Source organism: Sugiyamaella lignohabitans, chromosome B (assembly GCF_001640025.1).
Source record: "Sugiyamaella lignohabitans strain CBS 10342 chromosome B, complete sequence".
NCBI lineage: Eukaryota > Fungi > Ascomycota > Dipodascomycetes > Dipodascales > Trichomonascaceae > Sugiyamaella > Sugiyamaella lignohabitans.
The window spans coordinates 3,335,921-3,362,080 of record NC_031674.1 but is presented as its reverse complement, the minus strand read 5'-3'; the positions used below and the strand labels follow the sequence as shown (position 1 = coordinate 3,362,080).

Sequence of the window (26,160 nt, the reverse complement as noted above, 5' to 3'; positions counted from 1 at the left end):
TTTGGTCGAGTTGGTAAATATTCTAACTATTTATTTCAGATCTTAGGAGTGTCGAAATCAGCTTCAGAGAAAGAAATCAAAAAAGCATATCGAAAATTAAGTAAAGAATACCATCCTGATAAGAATCCAGGGAATGAAGATGCCAAAAACAAGTTTGTTGAAATAGCTGGAGCCTACGAAGTACTGTCAGATAAGGAGCAACGAGCCAAATATGACAAATATGGCGAGGCAGGGTTAAAAGATGGACATGGTGAACATCCCATGAGAAATGCATTTGATATATTCTCTAATTTTTTTGGTGGACCTGGCGGAAGAGGAGGAATGGGACGTGAACAGAGAGTACAACGAGGTCCTGATGCCCAAACCTTTACTGAGTGTTCCTTGATTGATGCCTATAGAGGAGGAATATTAGACTTGCAATTGAACATGCAGGGAGTCTGTGATGAATGTGATGGTACAGGATCAGCAGATGGTCAAGAGCATATTTGTTCAGCATGTCAAGGCCACGGAATAAGGATTGTACGTCACCAACTGGCACCAGGTATGATTCAACAAATGCAAACCACCTGTGATGTGTGTAGAGGTAAAGGAAAGGTGATTAGCCAACCGTGCTCGGTTTGCAAAGGTGACCGCGTTATTAGAGAGGATAGAAATTACCATGTTGTGATAGAGCCTGGTGTGGGCAAGTTCTTTGATCATGTTATCCCAGGAGAATCAGATCAAAGCCCTGATTGGGATGCTGGTGATCTTATCATTCATATCAAGGAGTCACGCGAAAATAATATGGGATACAGAAGGCGAGGTAGGGATCTATTCCGTAAAGAAGTTCTTAGTCTCAAAGAAGCAACTAACGGTGGCTGGAACCGAACAGTCAAATTCCTCGACGATTCAGATATCAAGCTTTCTCGTAAAGAAGGGATTTCTGTGACCACTGGAGAGGTACAGATTATCAAGAACAAAGGCATGCCCGTGTTGCACGAGCCAGGAAAATTTGGTGATTTATATATAGAGTATATTGTGATATTACCAGGCAAGATAACTACACCTGAGGCATCTCATGACGATTTATAGATTAACGAATAATGTTTATTAGTATTATCACCTTCCTACTGGTAGCACCTGTTCCAGCCTGATAGAAGGTTATGCCATCACCTTTACTTCCATTGTAACACCAAGGATTTGGATGGTTGAAAGTTTTGTGGGCAGAAGGAATCTGGTAAATTACAAGCAGAAAGGTTCAAAAGAAAATAAATACATTAGGACCAAATTAAATTACGAATAAACAAACAAAAAATAACAATTAACTAGGCTTCAATTACAGGAGCCTCAGGAGATGTCACATCACTCTGGCTGTTGGTGCGAGAGTGTTTTTCAGGTGTGGGGTTAACCAATGTATTGGCATGGACGCCAGGAATAACTGAGTCCTCTTCCTCCCACATGGCCAATTCGCCAATTTGCGATAAATCAGTACCAGTAGCCTCATCTTCAGCATGCATTCTCAAGTGCAAACCAGGAATCTTGTCCATGGCAAATAAGATGATAGCGGAGACAACGAAAGACCATCCTAGAGTGGCACAAGCACCAGCTAGTTGGAATCCGAGCTGCTTGTAATGATGGTTGATCCATCCACCAGAAATTACGGTCAGACCGTCAAGAGCAGCAACATAGTCGGCAGCAAAAAGACCGGTGCAGATACTGCCAATGAAACCACCAACACCATGGAGGGCAAAAATGTCCAAGCCGTCGTCAATTCTCAATACATGCTTTAAATCACCAGCCAAGTTGGCACCAACAGCGGCAAGAATACCAGTTGGGACAGCAAAATAAATAGGAACAAAACCAGCAGCAGGAGTAATACCAACAAGACCAGCAATGGCACCAGAACAGAGAGCAACAGTAGACCACTTCTTTCCCTTTCTGAAATAGTCCAAGAACATCCAAGCAAGAGCACCACAAGAAGCAGCAAGATTGGTGTTGGCAGCAGCATAGTATCCACGGATAGTAGCGTTACCAGAAGAACCACCGTTGAAGCCAAACCATCCAAACCATAGGAAAATTGTTCCAAGAACAATGTAAAAGATATTGTGAGGCTTGTAGACAGGGATTCCAGTGGCAGCAGGATCATTTCTCTTACCACAGATCAGAGCATAAGCTAAGGCACCAGCTCCGGATGTCATATGGACAGGGCCACCACCAGCAAAATCAAGACCACCCATAACGGCAATCCAACCAGCAGGGTTCCAAGTCCAACAGGCGATAGGGCAGTAGACGACAGTCATCCAGATGAACAAGAAAACCATCATAGGACCCAAACGAGCTCTTTCGTGGGCACCACCAACCATAAGCATACCAGTAATAGCAGCGAACATGCCTTGGTAAAACATATATAGAATGTCAGGGATAAGAGCTGAGCCAACAGAAGGTGCAGCCAAAACATTCATCATAGCGAAATTGTCTAATTTACCGAGGAACTTATTGGCCTCGTGCGAAAAAGTAAGGGAATAGCCCCAGAAGAACCATTGGAATGACACAAGAGCCGTGGCCATCATACCAGCCCAAATTAATGATAGTCCATGCTTTTTCCTTGACAGACCCGAATATAACAATCCAACACCAGGAATCATAATCCAAACTAAGGCACCGGCTGTCATAATCCAGACCATATTGGCCAGGTCATATTGTTTGTTGACATCAGTTGTCAATGAATCACCACCTGTATCCCCCATGATGACTTTTTTGAAGTACTATTATTCTTATTAGGTTACAGAAGAATAATAACTACAGAAAAGAAAGAAGAAATAAATAAAACAAATAAAATAGGTTCCTTTAACAGGAATGTCTCCCCCTTTTTATAATTCCTATTAATTCTTCTCCGATGTCGGGGGAACATGGATAGAAGCGGGGGGAAACCAGTGATATTCTATTTACCCATCCTGTTTTGGATAAACATCCCTAAAAAACCCGTATTGGTGAGTTGCACAGGCTAACGGTTATTCAGATGAGCACCGGTCGCTACGTTTACTGGTCCTATCTTGCCTAAGAGATAAGCAACTGTAGACATAGTTTCCTAGTTGATCTAGGCGCGTCATTGCACGTAGATAACGTCTTGGAGATGGGCCAATAATTATGCAGGCAGCTGCTGGGCTGGATCGGCACTCGGTTATGGTGTATAACGCCAGATTAGACTATTACATACGGGTTTAAGGGGCGTACCGGAACTCAGAAACAAGACAAGAAAGTGAATTTTAACAGGTGTGTATTTTTCTGAGGTTTCCTCTGCATTCCAATAAGATCTGTCGTACCATGTTAATTGCTGCTTCATTAGTATAGTAGATAAATCTATTCTCTGAACCAGTAATTGTATTTCTTGGCAACTCGTATTTAGTGCCATCATATGATTTGTCATATGAGGGTTATTAATTGGCTAACACCCTTGAGAAAATAGTTCTCGTTTACTGCTCAATTATTGGTCATTCTATCTTCTGAAAACATGCGTATGGACTTCCAGATCTGTCGCCGAGAAAATTCATTCTGATTAGGGAAGTGATAATCTTGATAACGGTTTGCTTGATAAGGACTTGCACGATGATTGGTGAGATAGCTGCAGCATGTAGTGTAATGCACTAGATAGAATACTTGACTATGGTTATCGTACTATTTCGGGCAAAAGAAATAACAGTGAATGAACTTGGACAAATGAAATTAATCACCCACTCAAAAGAAAAAAAAGGTAAATATACTGTCAAAGTCAGTTCGCGTAGCGAGAAAATTAATTCAATTGATTTCTATGACGCTTGCCATTGTGAAAGGAAGCGAGGGATTTTATTTATTCTTTAGATGTAATCGGTAATTGCCGCTGTTGAGCGCCTAACTTTCGGTTGGAAGCTAACCAGACGCGAGGCCGAGACTCCTGGTTGAGGACTGACAGACAAGCAACTGGCTAGCTCTGATCGTCATTGTTTAATCCAGTAGCCTATTTCACAAGCTGACTCCAGGGTCTAGGTTTCCGGTGGACAGGGGATCGGCATCTTCGGTATATTTACTGAAGAAATGTCATTTTTTATCGTATTACAAACAATGAGCTAAAGTTTAGTTTACCCCGCAACTAGAGCCCTTCTACTTCTAGTCTTGCCGATATCGGAACTGGAAAGGAGATCTTCCTCTGTATCGTAAATCTCTTCCAGATCTCAAGATCCCCAGATCCCAGACTCCAGATTCCCAGGTTCCATATCCTTAGACTTGATGTCCATAGATCCCTAGATCTCATTATTAACATAAGAACTGTAGGTGACATAATTCTATAGTACAAATGTATTAGCATGGTAATATTATGACACGTTTGGAGAACCATGGATCGCTTTGGATGTTTTACATCAAGCTCTATACTGTTTCTTGCTGAGGAGTGCTCAGACTCTCTAATAAACAGACTGAATATTAACACTACCATAGCGGGAAATGGTGAATATGTCCTCCCTGGCTACTCACTGTTCAAGCCCCTTTATTATCCCTACTCGACGCTAAAGTATAGCCCGAACGACAGGGTACGAGGTCGTATAGTAAATATAAGCGAAAGCGACCTAAAGAAGCTCGACTCTTATTACGATGAGGGCCGAACTATCTACAGAATCACTGTTGCAGTTTTCCAAGATACAACTAAACTGGAATCACAAGTATTTGTATGGAATGGGAACTCAGTGATAGGGGAATGGCAACAATAAGAAATTTATTGGTTGTTCTGTTTATTATAAATTCTTGCCTGTAAGAGTTTGGCAATATTCTTTCCTGACAGAGCATTTGTTTCCATAGTGCTAATAAATGGATCCATTCCACTAGTATAAAACAGATTAGGTGCTATCTCAATATTAGCAAGCTCCGATACAGGTTGCATTTTTGGGTAGCTATACCAAGTCTTTCTCCATACTTTTAAAAGCGTTTTAGGAGTTTTAACCCATCCGAATATATCAATCAATTGCTCGTCACTCAAGTCTTCATACGAGAACAGTTTATACACATAATGTCCTTTTTCTGTAGTTCCCTCCTGAGATAAAGAAAGGAATTGTGGTTCAGCATAGGGTGGCGTTGTGGTAGTAAGGATGGTCCCGTATGAGTAGCCGTATTTTCCAAAGTAATTACCGCCATCAATCTTTTCCTTTGATAAGACAAATGTTACGTGCAGTTCCACGTATGGGACATCTGGGATTAGTTTCTCGGTCTCAATTAAGTGTACGTCTTCTCCGTGTGTACCACTGATAATGGAAAGATCCGAGTGTGCAAATGGTGCAGCGAGGATAACATAGTCGAAATAGTTGCCATCTACCAGCCATCCTTCGTTTGATTTTACAATATTGCTCACTGGATGATTCAATTTAACATATGCGCCTGAAGCTTTAACCCAATTGTGAAAGATTTGGTTATTGCCCCCAACGATTTGACGCACACCGTCTTCAGCTGCTAAGCAGACCATTGCTGCTAATGAATGGATATGATCCAAATTCGATGCATAGTTTACTCTTGTCAGAGCCTGTAGTATAGTATCCTGAAACTTAGTACCAACTGATGTATTTTTATTAAGCCAAGTTCTAGAATCTGTACCAATTAATTCTGTCAGACCAACCTCATCAACCACAGTTGTCAAACTTGACCATGGGAAAAGGGGCTCCTCGTATAATTGTAGGAACTTTCCAATAGTCGTTCTCATATAGTAAGTGGCATACAACGGTGACAGCCCAAAGTCCTTTAGAAAAAGTATACCCTTCCACCAAGACCAACCTCTTGGAAAGTCATAAATAAGTTCTTGACCGTCCCATACCGATACAGTTGAATTGTTTCCTTCTGGTTCCTCTGGTGTGCTGATATTAAGGTTAAACTGCTCAGCTCCCTCAATCAGCAAAGAGTTGACGGTGACAAATATTGATCCTCCAAGTTCATAAGATTCGCCTTCAATCTCAATCGTCTTGACCCTGCCTCCAATATAGTCGTTTTTATCAAAAATAGTCACGTCGACCTGATGGCGTGAATAATTTGAGAGATGGTATGCCGCCGAAGACCCACCTGCACCAGCGCCTATGATTGCAATTGAAGCATTTAACGGTAATACTTCGGTCTGTTGTGAGACTAGATTAGGAACCAGACCATTGTTCCCCAAGTTAAAACTGCCAATGAGGGAAAGAATTTGTTGAAACATAGTTTCATCAGGTCGTCAAGTTTCTTGCTGGCGACACAATCACGCAATTAATATTTCCAGAGTGATCTTGATAGCGATAAGATAACAAAGCCAATCTCTGCATATACATACAACATATACATACAAGGGTGCAGTACGGCCCAGAAAACGGTCAGTCAGTGTTCGCATTATTGGTACTGGACTTTTCAGTAAGAGGTTCGAAACGCACACATGTGCTTTCTATTAAACGATTTGTGGATTTTTTACACCACCATAAATTCACTGGCATAGTTACAGTCATGGCTCGTTATGCCACATTTTAATAAAGTTGATCATATTTCGTCGATTATAAAGGGTTTTTCCAGGTAACTGAAAATGAGTGTGCGACTGGGTTCAGGTTCAGCAAGTAGAGGAATTGCCTAATCCGGTCGTCTTCAGGTTGCAATGTTCCAAGTGAAAACCGGGTAAATGGATACATCACGTAGTTCATCATATTTATATAAGCTGACGCGTGCTTGTACATATGCGATCTATTTATACGTGACCATACCCCGTTTGTTTATTAAAACTATTTAGAATTGCTTATCAGCGAGTCACATTTCAAGAAAAATGATGAACCGTTTCCTTAGCTCGCGTTCCACAATTGCCCGTGGACTCAACTCTGTCAACTCCGTGCGTAACTTTTCCGCCACCACTCTTCGAGCAGACGTTGCTCGATTTACCGCAGTTGGCAGAATTGGTGCTGACCTAGAGAAGCAAAAGGCTGCCTCATCTGAGACCGAGTATCTTCGTTATCCATTGGCTGTTGGTAACAACAAGGGTGAAACCTCTTGGTTTAATATTGTTGTATTTGACAACCGTGCTATTGATTTCATGACCAAGTACCTCCACAAAGGCTCCACTGTGTTTGTCGAGGCTGATGCTTCTATCCATAGTTTCACTGGTGAAAATGGTGAGGTCAGACAAAATCTTCAGTTGATCCAACAATCTGTGAGCCCTGTATCAGTTAAAAAGAGGGAGACCGTAGAAGAGTAAGCACTATTTGCCACTCCACTCTACTCGGTACCCATTATTATCTATCATTATTTGTACTAGTCTCTAGATTAATTGTATTCTTGCTCCTAATTTTTGCGATACAACCATTGGACTCAATTGATAGCGTTCGACTCTGGCACATGATAGTATGTCACTTAACACTATAAACTGTAACTTTAATATAAGATGCCTATTTATTAATTTAGACTTTATCTCTTAACGTAACTACTTATTCTGTATGACTTTGTTATGCTGACCAAGGGCCCTTCGCTAGTAGAAGGGGTGTCAGAATCGCTTCTCTGATATGGATCAAAGTCTTGAGTGTCGTGATCATGATCATCAATGAAATTGAACCTTTTGTTCCAACTATGCCACTCTTTACTTCTGAAAGGCACGCCCTTTATTACTGGTGCTTCTATATCACTGAACTTCAATTCCTCTGTTTGGTTTACTAGCTTGGCTCGACTGCTAATAGAATATGGGCTAACTGGTACCGACTGCAATTCCTGATCAATTGCCGACTCGACATCATGAAGGCTGGAACCATATGAAAATTCTAACCCAGGCTGTTTTCTTGGAGGCCTTTGCTTCTTCCAGTTTAATTCAGGTGACGTGATGGTCTTTTGTGAATGATACACTTTACCGACGGCACCTGAATAAGTACTGTCTTGTTCTTTTTTAAAATACCTCTTGACAAATGAGGAAATCTGCTTTTCAAAAGTATCAATATATCCTCCAAGACGTCTGAAGACCCAACCAATTCTGATCAAATCTAGACCCTTTAGGTACCACTGGCCAACGTCTTTTCCGGTGCCAAAACATACGAGACTAACGTAGGCAAGGACACAATCAATGATCTGGTCTATACTAGGCTCAGTGCCAGCAAAAGTATTTATAGTTGACCAGGCCTCGCTATGAAATTCACTCCAGTTAAATGAAATATTATAGAATTCAATTGCCTCAATATTTACCACCATGTGATAAATGCTAAATGGTACTACCACGCCAATTATGATAACACAGAAGATAAAAAAGCGAAAAAACTTCTGAACCGTCATGCCAGATCCCGAACAATGCAGCATATCTTTGGCATCATGTCTCTTTACCATGTATCTAATAACAGTCAAAATGACATATGCAGAAGTAATAAATGACAAGACAGGGGGCCAAATAATGATGATTGCAAATGTGGCCCATGTTGGTGCAACTTGGAGAGTACAGCCTTGATATTGATATATAAAATATCTTCTTTGTTGGACAATGTATACCAGAATCATTAGTACTAAAGGTAAAACCATACAGATCGCGAGATCCAACATTCTAGCTCTGAAAGAGTTGAATCCCAGTTTAGGACCGTCGTTTGACATAATAATGGCCAGATTTCTAGCTACCGCTGTGGTTGCGCACAAAATACCAGTGTTACAGCCAGCTAGGACTCTTACCATTATATCGCAAAAAATAGCACCATTCCACCATTGGTCAAGGTCAGGAGAAATCCATACTGTAGTCGCAATAAAGGTGTTTAGACTTAATACTGCAAACCATGTAGCCAAACAACTAGCTGGTATGTTTTTAATCTTGACATACCAAATGAGAACTGGGATATGTAAAAGAAAAGCAATAAATGAAAATATCTGGAGAGGAAGACCAACGTTCATTTTTACTACGATTGTTGTAGAAAGAGAAGTTCATTTTATTGTAACCGAGCTGGATATTATGAACCACCTCCACCATTAAGATGCACCAGGGGGGAAAAAAATTACCTCTTTTGGCTATCTTCAGGAATCGGCTAGCCTATGTAGGTAACTCATGTCGTAGATCTGCTCTGTCTTGCATATTGGTGCTGCTCGCTTATCTGACGGCAATTTATACACCTGCACATTTGTGAAGAATATGAAGATACAAGCTCAACCCCTTTTCTATTCAATCCCAGTCTGATAGTCTAAGCTTAGAGTGAGCTTTTGGAAGTGCAATGCTTAATATGATAGATTAGAAACAAGATCCGATTTCAAAGTCTGTAAAGCGAAAGGGATGAGCCCAGCTTTTATCAAATATACATGCTTGTAAACAAATAAGAAATAGATTCCAAGAAATAAATAGAAACCAGATTAAATGGAAGAAGTTAGATCGGCAAAAGAGACTCTACCAGAAGCTTTTATGGTAGCGGCGATATTGCTAAGCATTTTTTCATTAATCATTACCAACCAATCTCCATTAGCTACAACAATTCCCTCTTCAATTTCTTTTGCAACTTCTCTTTCTGCATCGTTTTGAAGCTTTACAGACCCTACTGAAGTCAAGGTATGTCGGAGACTCTCTTTCAATTTTGCCAGCTCTAATTTTTCATGTTCTTCTCTCTCCCGTTTTTCAGCACGTCGTTTCTGGATCTGGGCTTCAGCAGAAGCTTCTCGTTGCTCTCTCTCACGCTTTGCTTCGGCAATGAGATCAGCATGTGCTTCATTAAATTCTTGTTGGCGTAATCTTTCAGCTTCAGCCTCTTGTCGAACGTATTCATTGTATGCCCTTATACGGTCTTTCCTCGCCAAAGATTTCGATTTCTTAGCACCAACAGTACGATTCCGGCGTGAGGATGAAGCACTGGTGGAAGATCCAGCTGCAGCGGCATTTTCAGCTGCTAATTGGGCAGGCGTTGGATTAATTCGCCTGCGAAATTCTTCCGGTAGTTCAGTTGCGTCAAATCCACCTTCATCGTATTCATTAGCTAATCCAGCTCCTTCTTCATCACTCTCGTAAATATCTTCTTCATCATATTCGCCATCTAAAAGGTCTTGCTCATGTTCTATATCATTCATCAATCTTCTGACAAGCTCGTCTTGCTCCTCCTCAGTGGGACGATTCCGCGATGTCACAGGCGCCTGCTCTGCAGATATACCATTGGAATTATGGAAGTAGTAGAATGCAAAAACACCCGCTATCAATAGAGGCGAAGATATGAGTAGTTCCCTTAACATTGTCGTTTCTCAGATATCGTCAAAACCCTTGAGAGCGATCTATGCTACAAGTCAGTCGGATTTATTATTAACTAGTCTGTACGGCGCTATACATCTCGTCATCGGTACATATCTTCAATTTACCACTTTAAGTTACCTTCTTCAAGTGATCTAAACAATATTTATAATCGCTTTCGTTGAGCTAATATCTCGACCAGAACACTACTGTAGATAATTTAAACTGTTGAAACTTATATCTCTCAGATCAGGCCTAAAGGTACTCCACAGGTATGGTGGATCGATTCACGAGGGTTAGGGCAACATTTGAAATTTGAAATTTCACATCCAAGCCCTCTTAACACTAGTTACTAACCTCCTTCTTACAGGCAGTTATCACCACATATTCAACTTCATAATGTTCAGGATTCAGTCGTCGCTACGGGCAATGGGACCTACATTGCTAGGCTCAGCCAGACCTAGCGTCGTAGGTTGCAACAATGCCAACGTCAAAGCTACCGCTAATCTTGTTCTATCTAGAGGCAAGAGAACCAAAGCCAGAGCTTTGGCTCCTGGTGCCCAACGTATTATCAACATGTTGAGTGTGTTCTCAGCACACAAAAAGCAGCCAAGAAGAATCAAACTAGCCATGGAAGATTTGATTCGACACAACGTTGTACAAAAGGCGTGGTCGATCTTCATGAGAGACAAGAAGTTAATACGAACTGAGAGACTCAAGAGTCAATACAAGAAAATTGAGGAGGCTGCTGAGGAACTGAAATCTCTGAATGGCTACCTACATTTTGAAGCAACTAAAAGAGAGCTTGGCAAGAGATTCAGCCCAGAAATGAGAATCCCTACCGAGACACCTCCTAATGAAATCTGGCATGAAGACTGGAAAGTTACTGATATTTACGCCAAGAAGCGTTAGTGAAGAAGACTTTGTATATATTTTATTGTAAATAATAGTAATGAACGATAGAAAAGAATCAGAACTTGACCCTGACTATTTCTGAGCAAATCGCTTCGATTGAGTCTTGATATATCTTAAAGTTATGCTAGATAAGCCTCTCTTTGTAACCCTTGATCTTACTCCCAATGTTCTCGATTTACTAGCTTAGATTAACTCTTAAAGTGCTTATATAAAGCATACCAGAACTTGAAATCAGTCGGTCAAGCTATTAGGCAGATCATGCATGCTTACTCTGTGGGGCTCAAAAATATTTTTGTCAGAGCTGCACTTCACCACTTATCAAGTTGATCTCCTACAACTACAATAACAATGTCAAAAGAAAACCTGTTATGGAAACTGGATTTACTAGAATCACAGCTTAAGGAGGATCCCACCGCGGCCCCAACAAGGCTTGTGAAAACAAAATTTGCAGTAGGAAAAGAGAAGAAAAGAACTGCCAATAAGAATATGACCGCTGAGGAAATTGAAGAGCAAATTCGAGAAGTTAAGAAAACCCTGGTCGATAGAAAAATATTCCATTGCAAACAAGTTGTTCAAAGAGCCCTAAAAAAGGCGTTAACATTAGAGGGCCTTAAAATTCAAAAAAGAATCAAGGCTGTAAAAGCAGATGACATCAAGCTCAAGGCACTTAATAAGGAAGCCCTTGCTGTAAAGACCTTCAAGGCAGATGATCTGGCTAAATTCATTGTATTGAGTACTATTTTTAAATTATTTTTGAAAAACTATGAGAAACACCCTGATTCGGCACCGGAATTTCTCTCTCAGGAAGTCATCAAGGATGCTATCAGTAAAAAGGCTGTAGTGGATAAATGGGAGAATAATCAAAAGAACGTTTATGGACGTCTTTGTAATAATAATTTAGTGAAAAGTGGGTTACAGCAAATGACAGTCAGTGTTAAATTTGTGGCTGGACTCATAGACAAGACAGAGGCTAAAAGCGTTCTAGAGAAAAAATCCAACATACCGCAAAATAATAAAAGTGAAAACCAAGCTGGTGAGCCTGAAAAGAGGGCTGGTAATGATACAACAGGAGATAGCGATGCTGAAGGCGACTTTGCCGATTTTGATGACGGTGCCAATGATCACCTTGTAGCAGGTTCAGATAGCGAATCCGCAGAATCGGGTGATGACGATGGAGAGGAAGAGGAAGAGGAAGAGGAGCATGACGATTTCTTCTCGTCTGCCGCAGGAGGTGACCTTCCCACGCTTGCAACAGGTTATATTTCAGGGTCTGACGATGACGACAATTATGATTACGACAATGATGCCACAGTCAAAGCTGTGACGACAGAAAGGAAAAATCGACGAGGACAGAGAGCTCGAAGAAAGATCTGGGAAATGAAATACGGTTCGAAAGCAAATCATGTTCAAAAAGAAAAGGAGGAAAGACGTGTTGATTATGAAAAGAGGCAGAGAGAGTTTGAGGAGCGACAAGCACGACGAGCCGCTAAACAAGCTACTGAGCCAACAAAGCCCATTGTCAAATCACATACTACAGACGACAAACCACTTCATCCTTCCTGGGAAGCCAAGAAAAAGATTGTAGCCACCGCCAAGTTCGAGGGTAAGAAAATCAAATTTTGAATTCCTGATATCATTTAGAATCACACATCCTCATCACACAACCTCTAGACCAATGTTTATTCGCATATTTGATAACTTTTTTTTTGCATTTATTTTTGTATCAGTTTTTTTTTTTTAATCGTCTCAAATGATATGAACCGACGACATATTCCTATCAGTTGATCGATCTCCAGTTCCATTGACTGGTATGCTAATCTTGACTACTCAAGTGTTCCAATCGATATTGATTAATAATAATAAGTCAGATTGTTAATCGTCAACATATTGTATTGCTTTTAGCGGAAACTTAATTTCTACTATCCCCGGATTCTAGCACTATATACCGGACTTGAAATTTCCGGACTCTGGGCATGAAGTCGTATGACTAATAATATGTTCAAATCTATCAGTATATTAGTCGCACTGCTCACACACATGCCCCGGAGATAAGCTTGAGCCGGTTATCTCGCAGACCGCCTGTAGCCTACAGGTGTACCAATAAAGTTTTTACCGTGTCTATTTCGTGGTGTGGTGGTAGCTAAATTTCTTGCCCAGGCTAGCTAACCGGGGAGTCATCTCTTCAAGGTTATCTCCGCCCTGACGCATAGGGAATTGGGGCTATGAGCAATTGCTGCAAAGATGGGCAGTATTTTATGTTAAAATTAGCTCAATGTTGTGGCTTCATGAGTCCGGAGGAACCATGATTCCGAGGAAAAGTTACCTTGTGAGATATTTGCTAGCAATATTGTATTTTCTAGAAAAGAGTCGAAGTAAATCTGATATGCTGATCTCGAGACATCTCCGTGATTTTATCATCCGTTATTAACTCCGTCATGCACAGGTATGCATGTGGTCTGGTCTAGTCATGATCATGTATTTTAACGGCTTGTTTAGTAATCAATACTTAAGAGTCTGCATGTCAAAGGAACTTAAGCCGATGAACTAGCGACAACGGTGACTAACAATACTTTGGTGATTTCTTTGTTGTCGGAAGTCGGATTTGTAACGTGAAAGACATAGATGATAAGTAAGCTGGTCGGTGAATGTCATGATCATCAAAAGTTTATTACTATCATGGCCATATTTCTAGGATTTAATCTCTTGATTTAACTGGCATGGTTGATGAATTAGCCGTGGAGTTAAGAGATGCATGATCTGAGTATACAATAACCTTATTTAGTGTTGTGCAGATGATCCGCGCTACCTTTAACTTTGAATAACGGATTTTAGGCTGTGAAAAAAAGAAACTTACCGAAAAAAAAATTATAGGTCACTAAGATAAATATCGACTACTTCGTCGATTCTGTTCATGTTTTTCTAAATAGATCACAATAATAATATTCCGACGATACTAAAATCTTTAGTGTGCTACGAGACATTGGACTCAGACTTACCTTTCGTTTTAAGTTCACTTTTATTTTCATTAGTACTGACTTTTTTTGTCCCTTACGATTATTTAAACATATTATTGTCAGAAGTCGATAGTGTGATAGAATAATAACTGTGGGGTTTAAAGACATTGAGTCGTCCTATCAATCTAGCTTTCGCTGTTACCTCCTTATCATATTGCCATGACTTATGTTGAAAATTTCCGAAATACCTTGGTAGTCGATATTCTCGAAGCCTTTGGGCTCGTGAAATTGTCGAGCAACTTTGCTCCTCAACCGGAAACGCAACCTCAGCTTCAAGCTACTCTATCTAATACTTCAGTTTTGTTGGATAAAAATGGTGAAGATAACAATAGCAGCGAGATTCCTGTTGGCTTTAGTAATGCTGAAATGACCACCGAGGTGGCTGTTGATGCGGAAAAGAAGGTGGAATCAAATGGTATCCCTGGACTGTTTACACCATCTGAAGAGCGGCCAGAACCCGTTGATCCGTTTCTTGTAGATTGGAATGGTCCTAATGATCCAGAGCACCCTCATAACTGGCCAAGATGGAAGAGAGCCATGGTGGTATTTCAGGTCATGCTTTTGTCCTGTGTTACTTACATGGGTTCGTCTATTTATACCCCAGGTCAACTTGCAATTCAAGAAGAGTTTGGTGTGGGTCATGTTGTTGCTACTCTAAACTTGTCTATTTATGTGCTAGGATATGGTTTGGGTCCCATGATATTTTCGCCGTTGTCTGAGGAAGCTACTTTTGGTAGAAACATCATCTACATGGTCACTTTGTTTCTCTTCTTCATTCTTCAAATTCCCGCTGCATTGGCTACCAATATTGGTGGCCTAATCGTTGTAAGATTCATCACCGGTGTGTTGTCTTCTCCTGCCATTAGTACTGGTGGTGCTACTTTAGGTGATATTGTCTCCAGCAGTCATACTCTTCCAAGACTGATTGGAGCTTGGGCTTGTGGAGCCGTCGCTGCGCCAGGTAAGTTTCTCTGTCGATAATGGTCTAATAGATCACGATTTATCCTACTTTCTGTATACTAACTGCTCTTTTAGTTCTAGCTCCTTTACTGGGTGCCGCTATGGTCGATGCCAAGGGATGGCGCTACATTTTCTGGTTGTTGATGATTCTTTGTGCAGCGGCGTTCTGTATTATGTCTTTCTTCTTCCCCGAGACTTTGCATTCCAACATTCTTCACCGTCGTGCGAATCGAATTAGACGCGAGACTGGTGATAATCGTTATTATACTGTTGGCGAGTTGGAGCAAAAGGACAAGAATTGGGTAGCCACTCTCAAAGAGACAACATACCGACCATTGGTTCTGATTATGACCGAACCTGGTATCTTGGCTTTCGACTGCTACATTGCTTTAGTATATGGTGCTTTCTATTTGTTCTTTGAAGCATTCCCAATTGTCTTCTCTGGTATCTACCACTTCTCATTGATTGAATTGGGGTTGGCTTACTTTGGCTTTATGGTAGGCTGTGTGATTGCATTTGGAATTTTAATTGTGTTCATGAATGTCATAGTTGATCCCCGCGAACGTGCTGGTACCTATCTTCCTGAGCATTTCTTGATTCTTGCTATGTGGGTATGTCTACTTTTACCCATGTCGTTATTTTTATTTGGCTGGACTGCCAAAGTTCACTGGATTTTACCTGTAATCTCAGAGGCTTTCTTTGTAATGGGTGCTTTTAATATCTTCCAGTGTGGATTTGGTTATCTCGCCAAAAGTTATCCACGATATCTTGCGTCTGTATTTGCTGGTAATGCTCTGGTTCGATCCAGTTTTGCTTGCGCTTTTCCACTGTTTGGACAGGCCATGTATGATAAGCTGGCCATTGAGGGCTATCCAGTCGCATGGGGGTCGAGTCTACTCGGATTTCTTTCTCTTGGTATGGCAGTCATTCCATTTGTTATGTACAGATATGGTTCTATGTTGAGAGGAAGATCCAAGTATGCCAATTAGAATCAAAAATTATCAAGAATGAACTTGACTTATTTATAAATACTACATTATATAATTAATTAATATTGCATGTGTCACTATTTGGGCTTTATTACCCATCTCGGTAAATCTTAACGCCGGGCATCTTACTTATGGGTGTATTCCTTTGCATTTATTATCCTGTTAAAATTAATGTGAAGGTTCAGAAGCCATGCTAAATGATAAGTAAAATAACGCTCCACAGTTAGGATATCCAATTTTAGAGAGTGTTGCCCTATCATAGCCAAACGACGAACTTGTGAAAAACCCTTGACGCATGCATGACTGACATGAGCGATGGCGTCAGCAGCGGAGTGAGTTTGCAATTTTCAATATTAATTTAATATGGAAAAATTCCGTTAAAACCGAATGATAATAGCTTCATAGGTCTGTATCGTATTTTGCTATCGTTTTCATCGATTGCTAAAGTTTGGGATGCTGAGAACCGCTCTCGTTACTGGATCTGGTTGATAGAGCGGAGCTCAAATTACAGTTACGGGATCTCCGATTTGTGGTTGAGTGGGATTCCCGCCCCGCATGCGGAGAGCCTTCCCCGCCCCTTCGTCGGTTAAGTTTGAGACTGTCGATGATCTTGATATATATATGAAAGAAAATCCTACTGCTCATAAATATGAAGTCAAGAATCACATATGATTTCAGTTGTTTGTGGGGTTATTTGAAATGTCTCGACCCCCATCTGGTAACCTTCCAATAGAGGAATTTACACCAACGTTGCAATTAGAAGATGAGAAAGTCACTACTACAGCAGAGGTTCTAGAGGGACCTCTGATAATTATAGACAAGTTTGAACGGGGAGATACGTCAGATCCCCAACAATTTTCATTAAAGCGAAAACTATATCATACATTAGTTCTGACGATGCTAAATTTTACATCGTCAGTGTCATCATCCATCATGTCGCCTGCCCCGGCTAGTACGCTGTCAAAAAATCCTATTTCGTCGGAAGTGGGCCATCTTACTTCAGCGCTCGTACTACTGGGATATTCCCTTGGTCCCCTAATATGGACTCCTTTTAACGAGGCTTACGGGAAGAAAAAAGCATGGACAGTGGCCACTCTTGGTTTCATTTTGTTCCAGATCCCGACTGGAATCAACCCCAACCTGACCACATTATTTCTAGGCAGGTTCTTTCAAGGCATTTTTGGAGTCTGTGCTATTGTTAGTTTGGGAGGAACCATGTCTGATATTTGGGACTTTAGAGCCCGAGGTTATACCTCGGCGACAAATATCATCGCTATTTATGCTGCCCCGACATTGGGACCAATCATTGGAGCTGTTCTTATTGACCGGGTTGATTTCGGCTGGCTCTCGTGGCTAATAATGATCATTGGAGGAGTATTATTTATTATGCATTTTTTCGTGAAGGAATCATACGCCCCGTTGATTCTACGAGACAAGGCAATTGCATTGAGGAAACAAGGAATTAATGCGAGAGCGCCAATAGAGGAGGCCCCTCCGACGCTGAAAAATGTCTTGAACTTATATGTTCTCAGACCACTGCATATGCTACGACAAGACAAAGCGCTCTTGTTCTTGTGTGTATATTCATCTATTTCATACGGTCTATTGTATGCGTTTTTTGTGGCATATCCTAGGGTCTATAGTCAGTACCGTCACTATGGGTTTATCCAAACCTATCTGCCAAACTTTGAAATCATGATTGGTGTATTTTTCTGCAGCATACTCCTGTGTGGCAGTAATCCAAGATATTTGCGTAAATGCGATGAAGCAGGCGAGAATCTACCTGAAGAGAGGTTGGAAAATATGTCAATCGGGGCTGTTGGGTTACCAATTGGTCTCATGATGTTTGGATGGACAGGTCCGTTCAATTCTATTCATTGGATGGTGCCTGCAATTGCAAGTGTAATTACAGGATTCAGTACTGCTACTATATTTATGACAACCGTTATGTATACATTGGATGTCTATAAACAATACGGGGTATCAGCTTTAGCGGCTAATGGAGTTATGAGGTCGCTTGTAGCAGTGCTACTCGTGATGGTAATCGACCTTATGATAGATCGGATGACCTTTCAGGGCACATTTTCGTTTTTAGCGGGGATCGGATTATTGGTAGCCCCTGGGCCGTTTATTCTTAGAGTCAAGGGAAGAGCATGGCGAGAGACTTCCGTGTGGGGAAAACTCTAATCTGCATTTTGCCAATGCTAACACAACTGTATACTGTTATAAAATTAATTTGCAATTCCCAGCCAAACAACTGTATACTGTTATAAAAATTAATTTGCAATTCCCAGCCAAAAAACTGTATACTGTTATAAAATTAATTCGCAACTCCCAGCCAGGAACTCTATTTCCCGATTCTTGCATATAGTATCTTCGTATGCTTATATAATCTATGCATATTATAAGCTAATCACGTTATGATGCACCATTGAAGTGCGTATTTAAGCCAACGGCATATCTTTAAGTTGTGTGTAAACGGCAGTCGTGAAATTTAAGTAGATAAAATGGCTGGAGGTAATGAGGTACAATATCCACCTCGAGTGTCTCATCAAAATGAAGCAAATATTGTGAGATACATCCAGGATTGGTCTTTGGCTAATGGACTGGTCCTCTTATCTGGTGAGTTAAATGGAAGCGGCATTCCTGCTCCAGTGACTGTGTTTCCCTCTCCTTTTTCTAAATCTGCATTTAATGAAGCTTTACTTGTTCAAAAGGGTTATAACGATATTTACCATGAGATTGTGAAAGATGAACAGTGGCTGCTTAAGGAATTGTCTGAACTCGGAAAGTATGATCCAGACTTCACTGGTCGATTGCTTGATATTCATCTGAGAGTGCAGAGAGAGGGCCCCTCTCAATCATTGACCGGAGGCTTGTTCCGTTCTGATTATATTATACATAGTAATTCCGACAAGTCAGGTGGTCAAATCAAACAGGTTGAGTTCAATACTGTTTCTGTTTCATTTGGTGGTTTGTCCTCCAAGCTGTCCGAATTGCATAACTACCTGGTCGCTGCTGATGTTTACAATCTTTCCATTCAGGGTCTTCCTGCCCTTGACAAGAACTCTATTCCCATCTCCAAATCTCTCGTGAAACTATCTTCGTCATTGGCTGAGATGCATAAGGCATATATTACTCGAGAAGGTAGGGACCAAGGCACTGCCATACTGTTTGTAGTCCAACCAGGTGAGAGGAATGCTCTTGATCAACGATTGCTAGAGTTTGAGCTTTTTAACTCTCATGGCATAAAGTCTTATAGATTGACACTAGAGCATGCACGAACCAAGTTGACAAAGACCACTTCAGGGTCGTCTAAGCTTCTCAAGCATGTTGCAAGTGATTCTGAAATTTCTGTGGTATACTACAGGAGTGGATACGGGCCGTCAGACTACCCAACTGAGAGAGAGTGGTCTGCACGCTACTTCTTAGAGAATTCTCACGCAATTAAATGCCCATCGGTGCTGACGCAACTTTCAGGGGCTAAGAAGATCCAACAACTACTTACTGACACTCCTATTTTCAATAGATTTGCCAAGTTTTCCAAGTCTACTTTAGAAGATAGCTTGGTTTTAGAGGCTAAAGGAACGGAAACTATCGATACTAAGGACTTTTTACTTAAGAAGATTCTCGACACATTTGTGAAAATCTACCCTCTCGATGAGTCGGAAAGGGGTCTGGAAGCCCGTAAGCTTGCTTTTGATTCACCTGAGAAGTTTGTGCTGAAACCTCAGAGAGAAGGAGGTGGAAACAATGTTTATAGAAGGAACATTCCCTCGTTCTTGACTAGTATACCAAAGAAAAACTGGGGGGCATATATATTGATGGAACTAATCGAGCCAGCTGAGAACAAGAACAAAATCCTAAGAATGGGAGAAGTTTATAGTGGTAACGTTGTATCTGAATTGGGTGTCTTTGGAGGAGTGCTTTGGGATACAAAGACTGGAGAATCTTACTTGAATAGTAACTCAGACTGGTTGCTGAGAACCAAGCTTGAAACCAGTGACGAAGGTGGTGTCGCAGCTGGTTTTGGTTGCATTGACTCTGTATATTTAGTTTAACATAATGTGTAATTTGTACGTTTTGTTTCCTAATTAAAGGCAAAACTTAGACTCATTGTTAAATTTAGACATCTGTTAACCATTTATTACAATCTATTGAACACTTATTTTAAATTTGCTTTAATGGTGACATTACTTCAAATGCCGAGAGGGATAAGCTGAGGTATTTCTTCTATTGGACCTTGCGGTACCTTTGATTTTATGTTCAATGGAGGCAGCCCAAAGGGCAGCCCCACAACAATTCGTGTAGGCATAGAAGAGCCCGATAACTGGGAGAGATTCAAGAGCAGCAGCCACAATTCCGAATCCCATGTATTGACCTCGCCGTTGTGTAACATAGTTTTCTTCCTGTTTAAGGTCAAACCCTTTTAACTGAAAGTAACGTCGGTGGCAACGTCGGGCATGTTTGGGGCCATCTAACACAACGAGTAAGACGGGCCCCAGTATCGGTACAAAGTGTAGCAGGGTCTTGATAGTACATTGAATAACCCAGAGAGGAAAGAATATTGCTCCAGGAGTTGTCTTCAAAGACTGTTTGATCTTATCTGTAGCTGTTGTGGGAGTCATCTTACGCAAACGGCCCTTAAGTACAAGATCATCATGTCCTTCTCTACTAAGGATCTGGATGGGGTTAGTTGGATTTTTGATTTTGATATTTTTTTCTATTATGATTGGACTTACAGCATCGAATAACATCTCCAAGGGTTTTGGCAAGAGGAAGATATCCGAAATCAATTGAGCAGCGACCATACTTTCGTGCAAGACTGCTACCCAAGCAGTGACTATTCCTGATGGACCGTTGAAAAAAAGAGCCATTGCAGCCTGAGGTGGATAAAAGAAAATGAAGAATACTGAAAATACGAAAGTAACAAGTAACAATTCAGGGACCAAGATCTTTCCGAGATACGCCCAGAGAACTGGATGGGAGCAGAAATAATAGATACCCTAAAAGCACTTCGTTAATATAAAGCTCGATTATAAAACCAACAAAGATACATACGGTGAAGGGGTACTGGTACGTTCCCGAAAAAACGAATACAAATGGGATTAAAAGAGGTTGAACAGTCTTGGAGATATAGCGGCGAACCGAATCTCGTCTACGATAGGGATTTTGGCCAACCATTATGACAATTCTGATTTTCGCTTCCTGCCTTTGTCCTCGTTTTTTCAATTATGGGCTTTTTGAATGAGAGAATATCGCACAAAAGGGCAAAGCGGCAAAGCAAAGTAAACAAACCGGGGAAATATGCAGGGACATATGCGTGGCTTGTGATCTGCGATGACTTGCATGCAAAGTTAAACTAAAATATTCTTAAGAAAAGAGAAATATCTCAATTACCTAGTAAACAATGTGGTTAAACCTTTAATCGGTGTTAAAGTAACAAAAATATTAATATCTGTGTATCTTTGATGTCTAACTTTTGCTTGGCAGGAAAATTTAAACTGACTTATATGTGTAGAATTAGTCTCACATACAAGCTTTTAATACAAATTACCAATTTTTTTTCTTGGAAGAATTTCAAGCAGCTAGCTCTCATATAAAGCGGATATACATCATCCCTGTCTTTTTAGTTCATACCAGATAGTAGATCAAAGAGACGGATGTTCAATACGCTACTGCCTACGGTCAAAACGGGTTGCGGGTTAGGTATTTTTTGATGTTAAAATCAGAGTGTAGCGACATATTCCTATGTTAGCATTAGCTGTTTACAATATTTACCTGTTGGTTAAACCATGAAATATGTCGCTAAAATTACTTGGTAAAAAATGTATTGTAACGGGTGGCTCACGTGGTATAGGCCTAGAAATTGCCAAACGGTTCTCTAGTGAAGGTGCCTCGCTCCTTTTATTATCAACAAACAACGATCACTTAGCAGCGGCTTTACCGCAATTATCTACTGTGGCACCCGACCAGTCTCATTCAGTTACGCAATTCGATGTTTCATGTGGACGGAACTTTACTGATTCGGATCTGCCAGAAAAATGGCCACATAAGATCAATGATGTTGATATTGTAGTGAACAGTGCCGGAATATCACAAGCGGCGTTGTTGATGAAAATGAAACCAGAGAACATTGACCACCTATTGAGAGTCAATTTGTTAGGATCCATATTGATGAGCCAGTCATTTGTGAGATCTATGGTACGAAAAAGATCTGGTAATATCATTAACCTCACATCGGTATTGGGCTCACGAGGTGTAACAGGAACTTCAGTATACGCCGCATCAAAAGCTGGTATAGTCGGTTTCACCAAATCATTGGCTGTCGAGCTGGGGTCAAAGAACGTGAGAGTTAATTGTCTGTCTCTTGGTCTAGCAAATACGGATATGGGTCGAGCTGTGGCACCTGCTGTCAAAGATTACTTCATGGCCAATACACCATTGGGTGAATTAGTTAGCCCTGAAGACGCGGCTGAGGCAGCTCTATTCCTTGCTACAAACTCAAAAATCACTGGTACTGTGTTGACAGTAGATGGTGGATTCATCTCTTAGCTACAAGTCGCCATTACGAAACTCTGGCACTGGTACCATCTATATGTGTATCTCTAAACCTGGACCGGCACATATCCCCAGTTAAAAGTCAAGCGCTGTCGCACCATGTGTAATTTTGACAGTTGGACCTGCACATGAACCCTCTTTGAAGACCAAGCCTACTAGCGCCTGCTACTGTTATCTCGCTCCATCTAAAAAGCTATATCATTGCTGAACCGTGGATTTTGCTCATTCTTCTCAGCATATGATTTACTTCGGTTTCTTTACGAGCCATTTCTCAGGCATTTCGCAATTTCAGGTATAAAAAAAAGCTCACAGACTACTGTAGATTCTTGAACAGCCTGGGTAGCAAGTACACGTGCCAAGACGGTTTACAGCTACGACGCTCACGAGAACCAGCTTTTTAATGCATGAGAATACGGGCAAAACCCTTTTTCATGGACCCTTAATGCATACATGGACACATGGAAACACGTTTCAACCGGCAAAAACATGTTCTATGCATTCAGAAAGGGTTATAGGGCTGTTCCTACTGTCAGCGCGGAAGAATCGTGCAAGTCAAATGTCTTTAAAAGATCGGCGGATCACTAAGTTTATCATCAAAACGTTAAACGTTAATGTAACATCCAATCAGTTTATCAGAGTCTATCACTGGGGGTCTTGCGATGCTACTCCTTTCCGAGATCTTACGCACCAAGAAAAATATTATTCCGGGAGAGATCTCATTAAACCCTTTGAGTCGTTATGCATAGAGGTACATATTATTTGGTTCTCCTGATAGCTGATTGATAACACGGTTCTCGGTGAAACAAAAAAAAAATTTAACGATTAGGGGGCAATCAACATGCAATGAATATCTTTACGACAGGAAGAACGCCTGCTAGGACATAACCAGTTTGGCTAGTTAACTGGTCAAGCTCCTCGATCAATTGCCATTTGAATATGGAACGACGATCATGGTGATAGACAGGTAGCGGGTAACGGGTTTATTGAGTCCTATAGCAATAAAGCAAGAGCGGATAAAGCACCATTTTGATAGCGCGATATTTCATTATCTGCAACTTGTTTTCTATTCTAGAACCTGAGTTGGCTGACATAATGACGGGAAGCATGCTGCTCAAACGTCGCGCATGTTGGTGATCTTCGAGTATATTTCCACTATTTACTATCAAGCCGACGCCTTCACCGTTGCACGTGGCGGGGTAGAGATTGATTTGCGGCTGTTAAATTTATTTCATTCCCATGCAACACGAACTCTATCTTTTAAACTTTGTCACCCCCATGCGATCTTCGTCAACAGTACTGGAATAGGAGATACTAAAGGTGACTGGTCCGTTGAAATTGTGGAAGCTTAACGGTATATCCCCAGTGATTAATCGTGAAGTTACAGAATGCCAAGTGACACTGTGCAAGTCTGCACTTGTCTTTGGCTTGGCTTGACTGCTGCTCATCGCTTCCAAGACATTTTCTTAGGTACCCCTGTCCAAACGTGCCTGATGCTGCAGGCACGGCACCATCTATTACCTCGTGCCCATTCTCGTCTGTTACCCACCTTCCTATGCAGGAAACTGAATAAAATGAGAATCTGTCTCTCAGCTGCATGACCTTATGCATTTCGGTTGAAGGTTATCGCAGAGTGATAGTCGCGTAGGAATCAACCTCTCATGATATATAAATAGAGATGGCCCGAGTTAAAATTTATTCAGTCTTTAAGGAAAAGAGCATATCCCGCTACCATCAAAGATGACTATCGACTCGGCTGCTTATAAGTCAGTCGTTGCTAGTGAGAAGTACTCTAAGGTATGCATTGTTTTAGTGCTTGTTTTAGGCTTACTTGATACGGAATCAGGACCTGGACCTTGCAGTTAACAGGACTAAAGAAATATAAGCGCCTAACGACGAGGATTTTTGAGAGAAGTTCTGAACTAACTACAATAGAATGAAACTGAAGTAGATTCATATGACAAAGATCAGATTGCCTTCAACGACGTCCCTGACGCTCACATTAAAAAGTCATGGGGTGCTATCTTCACCATCATTTGTGCTGGCTTCGCCCTTATTTCAGATGGCTATCAGAATAATCTTATGACTGCTTCCAATCTTATCTTCACTGCCAAGTATGGTTCCAAGGTGTATACTTCAGCTGTCAAGACCAGAGTTTCCAACGCTTTGCTCGTAGGTGAGATTATTGGTCAAATTGGTATTGGTTTGACTTGTGACTGGATGGGAAGAAAGGCTGCTATTATTCTCACTACTTTGATGCTTGTTGTTGGTGGTATTTTAGGTACTGCTGCCCATGGTACTACTACCCAAGGTATGTTCTGGATGCTTACTGTTGCCAGAGGTATTGTAGGTGTTGGTTCTGGTGGTGAATATCCTGCTTCCTCCGTCTCTGCATCTGAAGCTTCGAATCAACAAGTCAAGAGAAGAGGTGCTACTTTCGTCATGGTCACCAATTTCCCGTTGTCATTTGGTGGTCCCTTCTGTTTGATTATTTTCTTGATTGTTTGGTCCGCTGCTGGTGGTGAAGCTCATCTCAGTACCATTTGGAGAGTTTGTTTCGGTATTGGTTGTATTTGGCCTCTCAGTGTCTTCTACTTCCGTCTTAGAATGACCACATCTGAACTTTACAAGAAGGGTGCTATGAAGAAGAAGGTCCCCTACTTGTTGGTCCTCAAATACTACTGGCCTCGTCTTATCGGTACTTGTGGTGCTTGGTTCTTTTATGACTTCGTCACTTTCCCCAATGGTATCTTCTCCGGTACCATTATTGCCAATGTCACCGAGTCCACTGACATCAAGAGAACCATCGAATGGACTTTGCTCTTGGGAATCATCGCCCTTCCTGGTGTCTTTGTTGGTGCTTACTTGTGTGAAAAGATCGGTAGAAAGTACACTGCTATGATTGGTTTTGCTGGATACCTTGTTTTCGGTCTTGTTATCGGATGTGCCTTTGAGAAGATCTCTAAGATCACCGCTCTTTTCATAGTCTTCTACGGATTGATGAACAGTTTCGGTAACTTGGGTCCTGGTGATATGATGGGACTTGTCTCAAGTGAGAGTTATGCCACTGGTGTTCGTGGTACTTGTTATGGACTTTCCGCTGCCGTTGGTAAAGCTGGTGCCGCTATTGGTACTGAGGTTTTCACCCCTATTCAGACTAATTTGGGTCAAAAGTGGACTTTCATCATTGCCGCCATTATTGGTTTATGCGGTATTGTCATTGTATACTTCTTCATTCCTCATCTTAACGATGAGGATCTTGGTGCTGAGGACCGTCGTTTTGCTGCTTATCTTAGGTCTCAAGGATGGGATGGTCAAATTGGTGAAGATGACTCTGTTATCGAGCAAGAAATTGCTGTTGGTGATGGTCACGACACTAAATAATCTACTCATTCCGTTTAGTCATGTCTGTTTAATCTGGTATTTAAAAGTTTAGTAATAGTATCTAGTAATTTTAATGGTTTGTTCAAGTGCTTATCTTCGTTCATCTGCGTTGCATGTGTTAACGCATACAGAGGTAGAAAGTTTGGGCAAATCTCATACTACGGCTAGCACGCGA

General features: G+C 41.1%; 13 protein-coding genes across 13 annotated transcripts; 10 read left to right on the top strand and 3 right to left on the bottom strand.

Moving 5' to 3' along the window:
* Nucleotides 1-261: 261 nt before the first annotated feature.
* On the top strand, nt 262-1,071 carry SCJ1 (Scj1p; the record flags this gene model as incomplete). Its single annotated transcript, XM_018880124.1, has 1 exon — nt 262-1,071. The coding sequence occupies one exon, from the start codon at nt 262-264 to the stop codon at nt 1,069-1,071; it is 810 nt and encodes a 269-aa protein (XP_018737974.1).
* Nucleotides 1,072-1,304: 233 nt separating this feature from the next.
* On the bottom strand, nt 1,305-2,726 carry MEP2 (ammonium permease MEP2; the record flags this gene model as incomplete). The annotated part of the gene is made up of 1 exon (XM_018880123.1): nt 1,305-2,726. One exon carries the CDS (start codon nt 2,724-2,726, stop codon nt 1,305-1,307), a length of 1,422 nt encoding a protein of 473 aa, XP_018737973.1.
* Nucleotides 2,727-4,723: 1,997 nt separating this feature from the next.
* AWJ20_3123 (prenylcysteine lyase, putative) lies at nt 4,724-6,184 on the bottom strand (the record flags this gene model as incomplete). The annotated part of the gene is made up of 1 exon (XM_018880122.1): nt 4,724-6,184. The coding sequence occupies one exon, from the start codon at nt 6,182-6,184 to the stop codon at nt 4,724-4,726; it is 1,461 nt and encodes a 486-aa protein (XP_018737972.1).
* Nucleotides 6,185-6,772: 588 nt separating this feature from the next.
* Nucleotides 6,773-7,198, top strand: RIM1 (Rim1p; the record flags this gene model as incomplete). The annotated part of the gene is made up of 1 exon (XM_018880121.1): nt 6,773-7,198. The coding sequence occupies one exon, from the start codon at nt 6,773-6,775 to the stop codon at nt 7,196-7,198; it is 426 nt and encodes a 141-aa protein (XP_018737971.1).
* Nucleotides 7,199-9,306: 2,108 nt separating this feature from the next.
* Nucleotides 9,307-10,170, bottom strand: AWJ20_3121 (uncharacterized protein; the record flags this gene model as incomplete). The annotated part of the gene is made up of 1 exon (XM_018880120.1): nt 9,307-10,170. The coding sequence occupies one exon, from the start codon at nt 10,168-10,170 to the stop codon at nt 9,307-9,309; it is 864 nt and encodes a 287-aa protein (XP_018737970.1).
* Nucleotides 10,171-10,564: 394 nt separating this feature from the next.
* Nucleotides 10,565-11,077, top strand: MRPL28 (mitochondrial 54S ribosomal protein YmL28; the record flags this gene model as incomplete). Its single annotated transcript, XM_018880119.1, has 1 exon — nt 10,565-11,077. One exon carries the CDS (start codon nt 10,565-10,567, stop codon nt 11,075-11,077), a length of 513 nt encoding a protein of 170 aa, XP_018737969.1.
* Nucleotides 11,078-11,428: 351 nt separating this feature from the next.
* On the top strand, nt 11,429-12,703 carry BUD22 (Bud22p; the record flags this gene model as incomplete). Its single annotated transcript, XM_018880117.1, has 1 exon — nt 11,429-12,703. The coding sequence occupies one exon, from the start codon at nt 11,429-11,431 to the stop codon at nt 12,701-12,703; it is 1,275 nt and encodes a 424-aa protein (XP_018737968.1).
* A 1,550-nt stretch (nt 12,704-14,253) lies between these two features.
* Nucleotides 14,254-15,075, top strand: FLR1 (Flr1p; the record flags this gene model as incomplete). The annotated part of the gene is made up of 1 exon (XM_018880116.1): nt 14,254-15,075. One exon carries the CDS (start codon nt 14,254-14,256, stop codon nt 15,073-15,075), a length of 822 nt encoding a protein of 273 aa, XP_018737967.1.
* A 152-nt stretch (nt 15,076-15,227) lies between these two features.
* On the top strand, nt 15,228-16,043 carry FLR1 (Flr1p; the record flags this gene model as incomplete). The annotated part of the gene is made up of 1 exon (XM_018880115.1): nt 15,228-16,043. One exon carries the CDS (start codon nt 15,228-15,230, stop codon nt 16,041-16,043), a length of 816 nt encoding a protein of 271 aa, XP_018737966.1.
* Nucleotides 16,044-16,742: 699 nt separating this feature from the next.
* On the top strand, nt 16,743-18,230 carry TPO1 (Tpo1p; the record flags this gene model as incomplete). The annotated part of the gene is made up of 1 exon (XM_018880114.1): nt 16,743-18,230. The coding sequence occupies one exon, from the start codon at nt 16,743-16,745 to the stop codon at nt 18,228-18,230; it is 1,488 nt and encodes a 495-aa protein (XP_018737965.1).
* A 320-nt stretch (nt 18,231-18,550) lies between these two features.
* On the top strand, nt 18,551-20,104 carry GSH2 (glutathione synthase; the record flags this gene model as incomplete). The annotated part of the gene is made up of 1 exon (XM_018880113.1): nt 18,551-20,104. The coding sequence occupies one exon, from the start codon at nt 18,551-18,553 to the stop codon at nt 20,102-20,104; it is 1,554 nt and encodes a 517-aa protein (XP_018737964.1).
* A 1,741-nt stretch (nt 20,105-21,845) lies between these two features.
* SPS19 (Sps19p) lies at nt 21,846-22,598 on the top strand (the record flags this gene model as incomplete). The annotated part of the gene is made up of 1 exon (XM_018880112.1): nt 21,846-22,598. One exon carries the CDS (start codon nt 21,846-21,848, stop codon nt 22,596-22,598), a length of 753 nt encoding a protein of 250 aa, XP_018737963.1.
* A 2,085-nt stretch (nt 22,599-24,683) lies between these two features.
* Nucleotides 24,684-25,985, top strand: GIT1 (Git1p; the record flags this gene model as incomplete). Its single annotated transcript, XM_018880111.1, has 1 exon — nt 24,684-25,985. The coding sequence occupies one exon, from the start codon at nt 24,684-24,686 to the stop codon at nt 25,983-25,985; it is 1,302 nt and encodes a 433-aa protein (XP_018737962.1).
* Between the last annotated feature and the right edge of the window lie 175 nt (nt 25,986-26,160).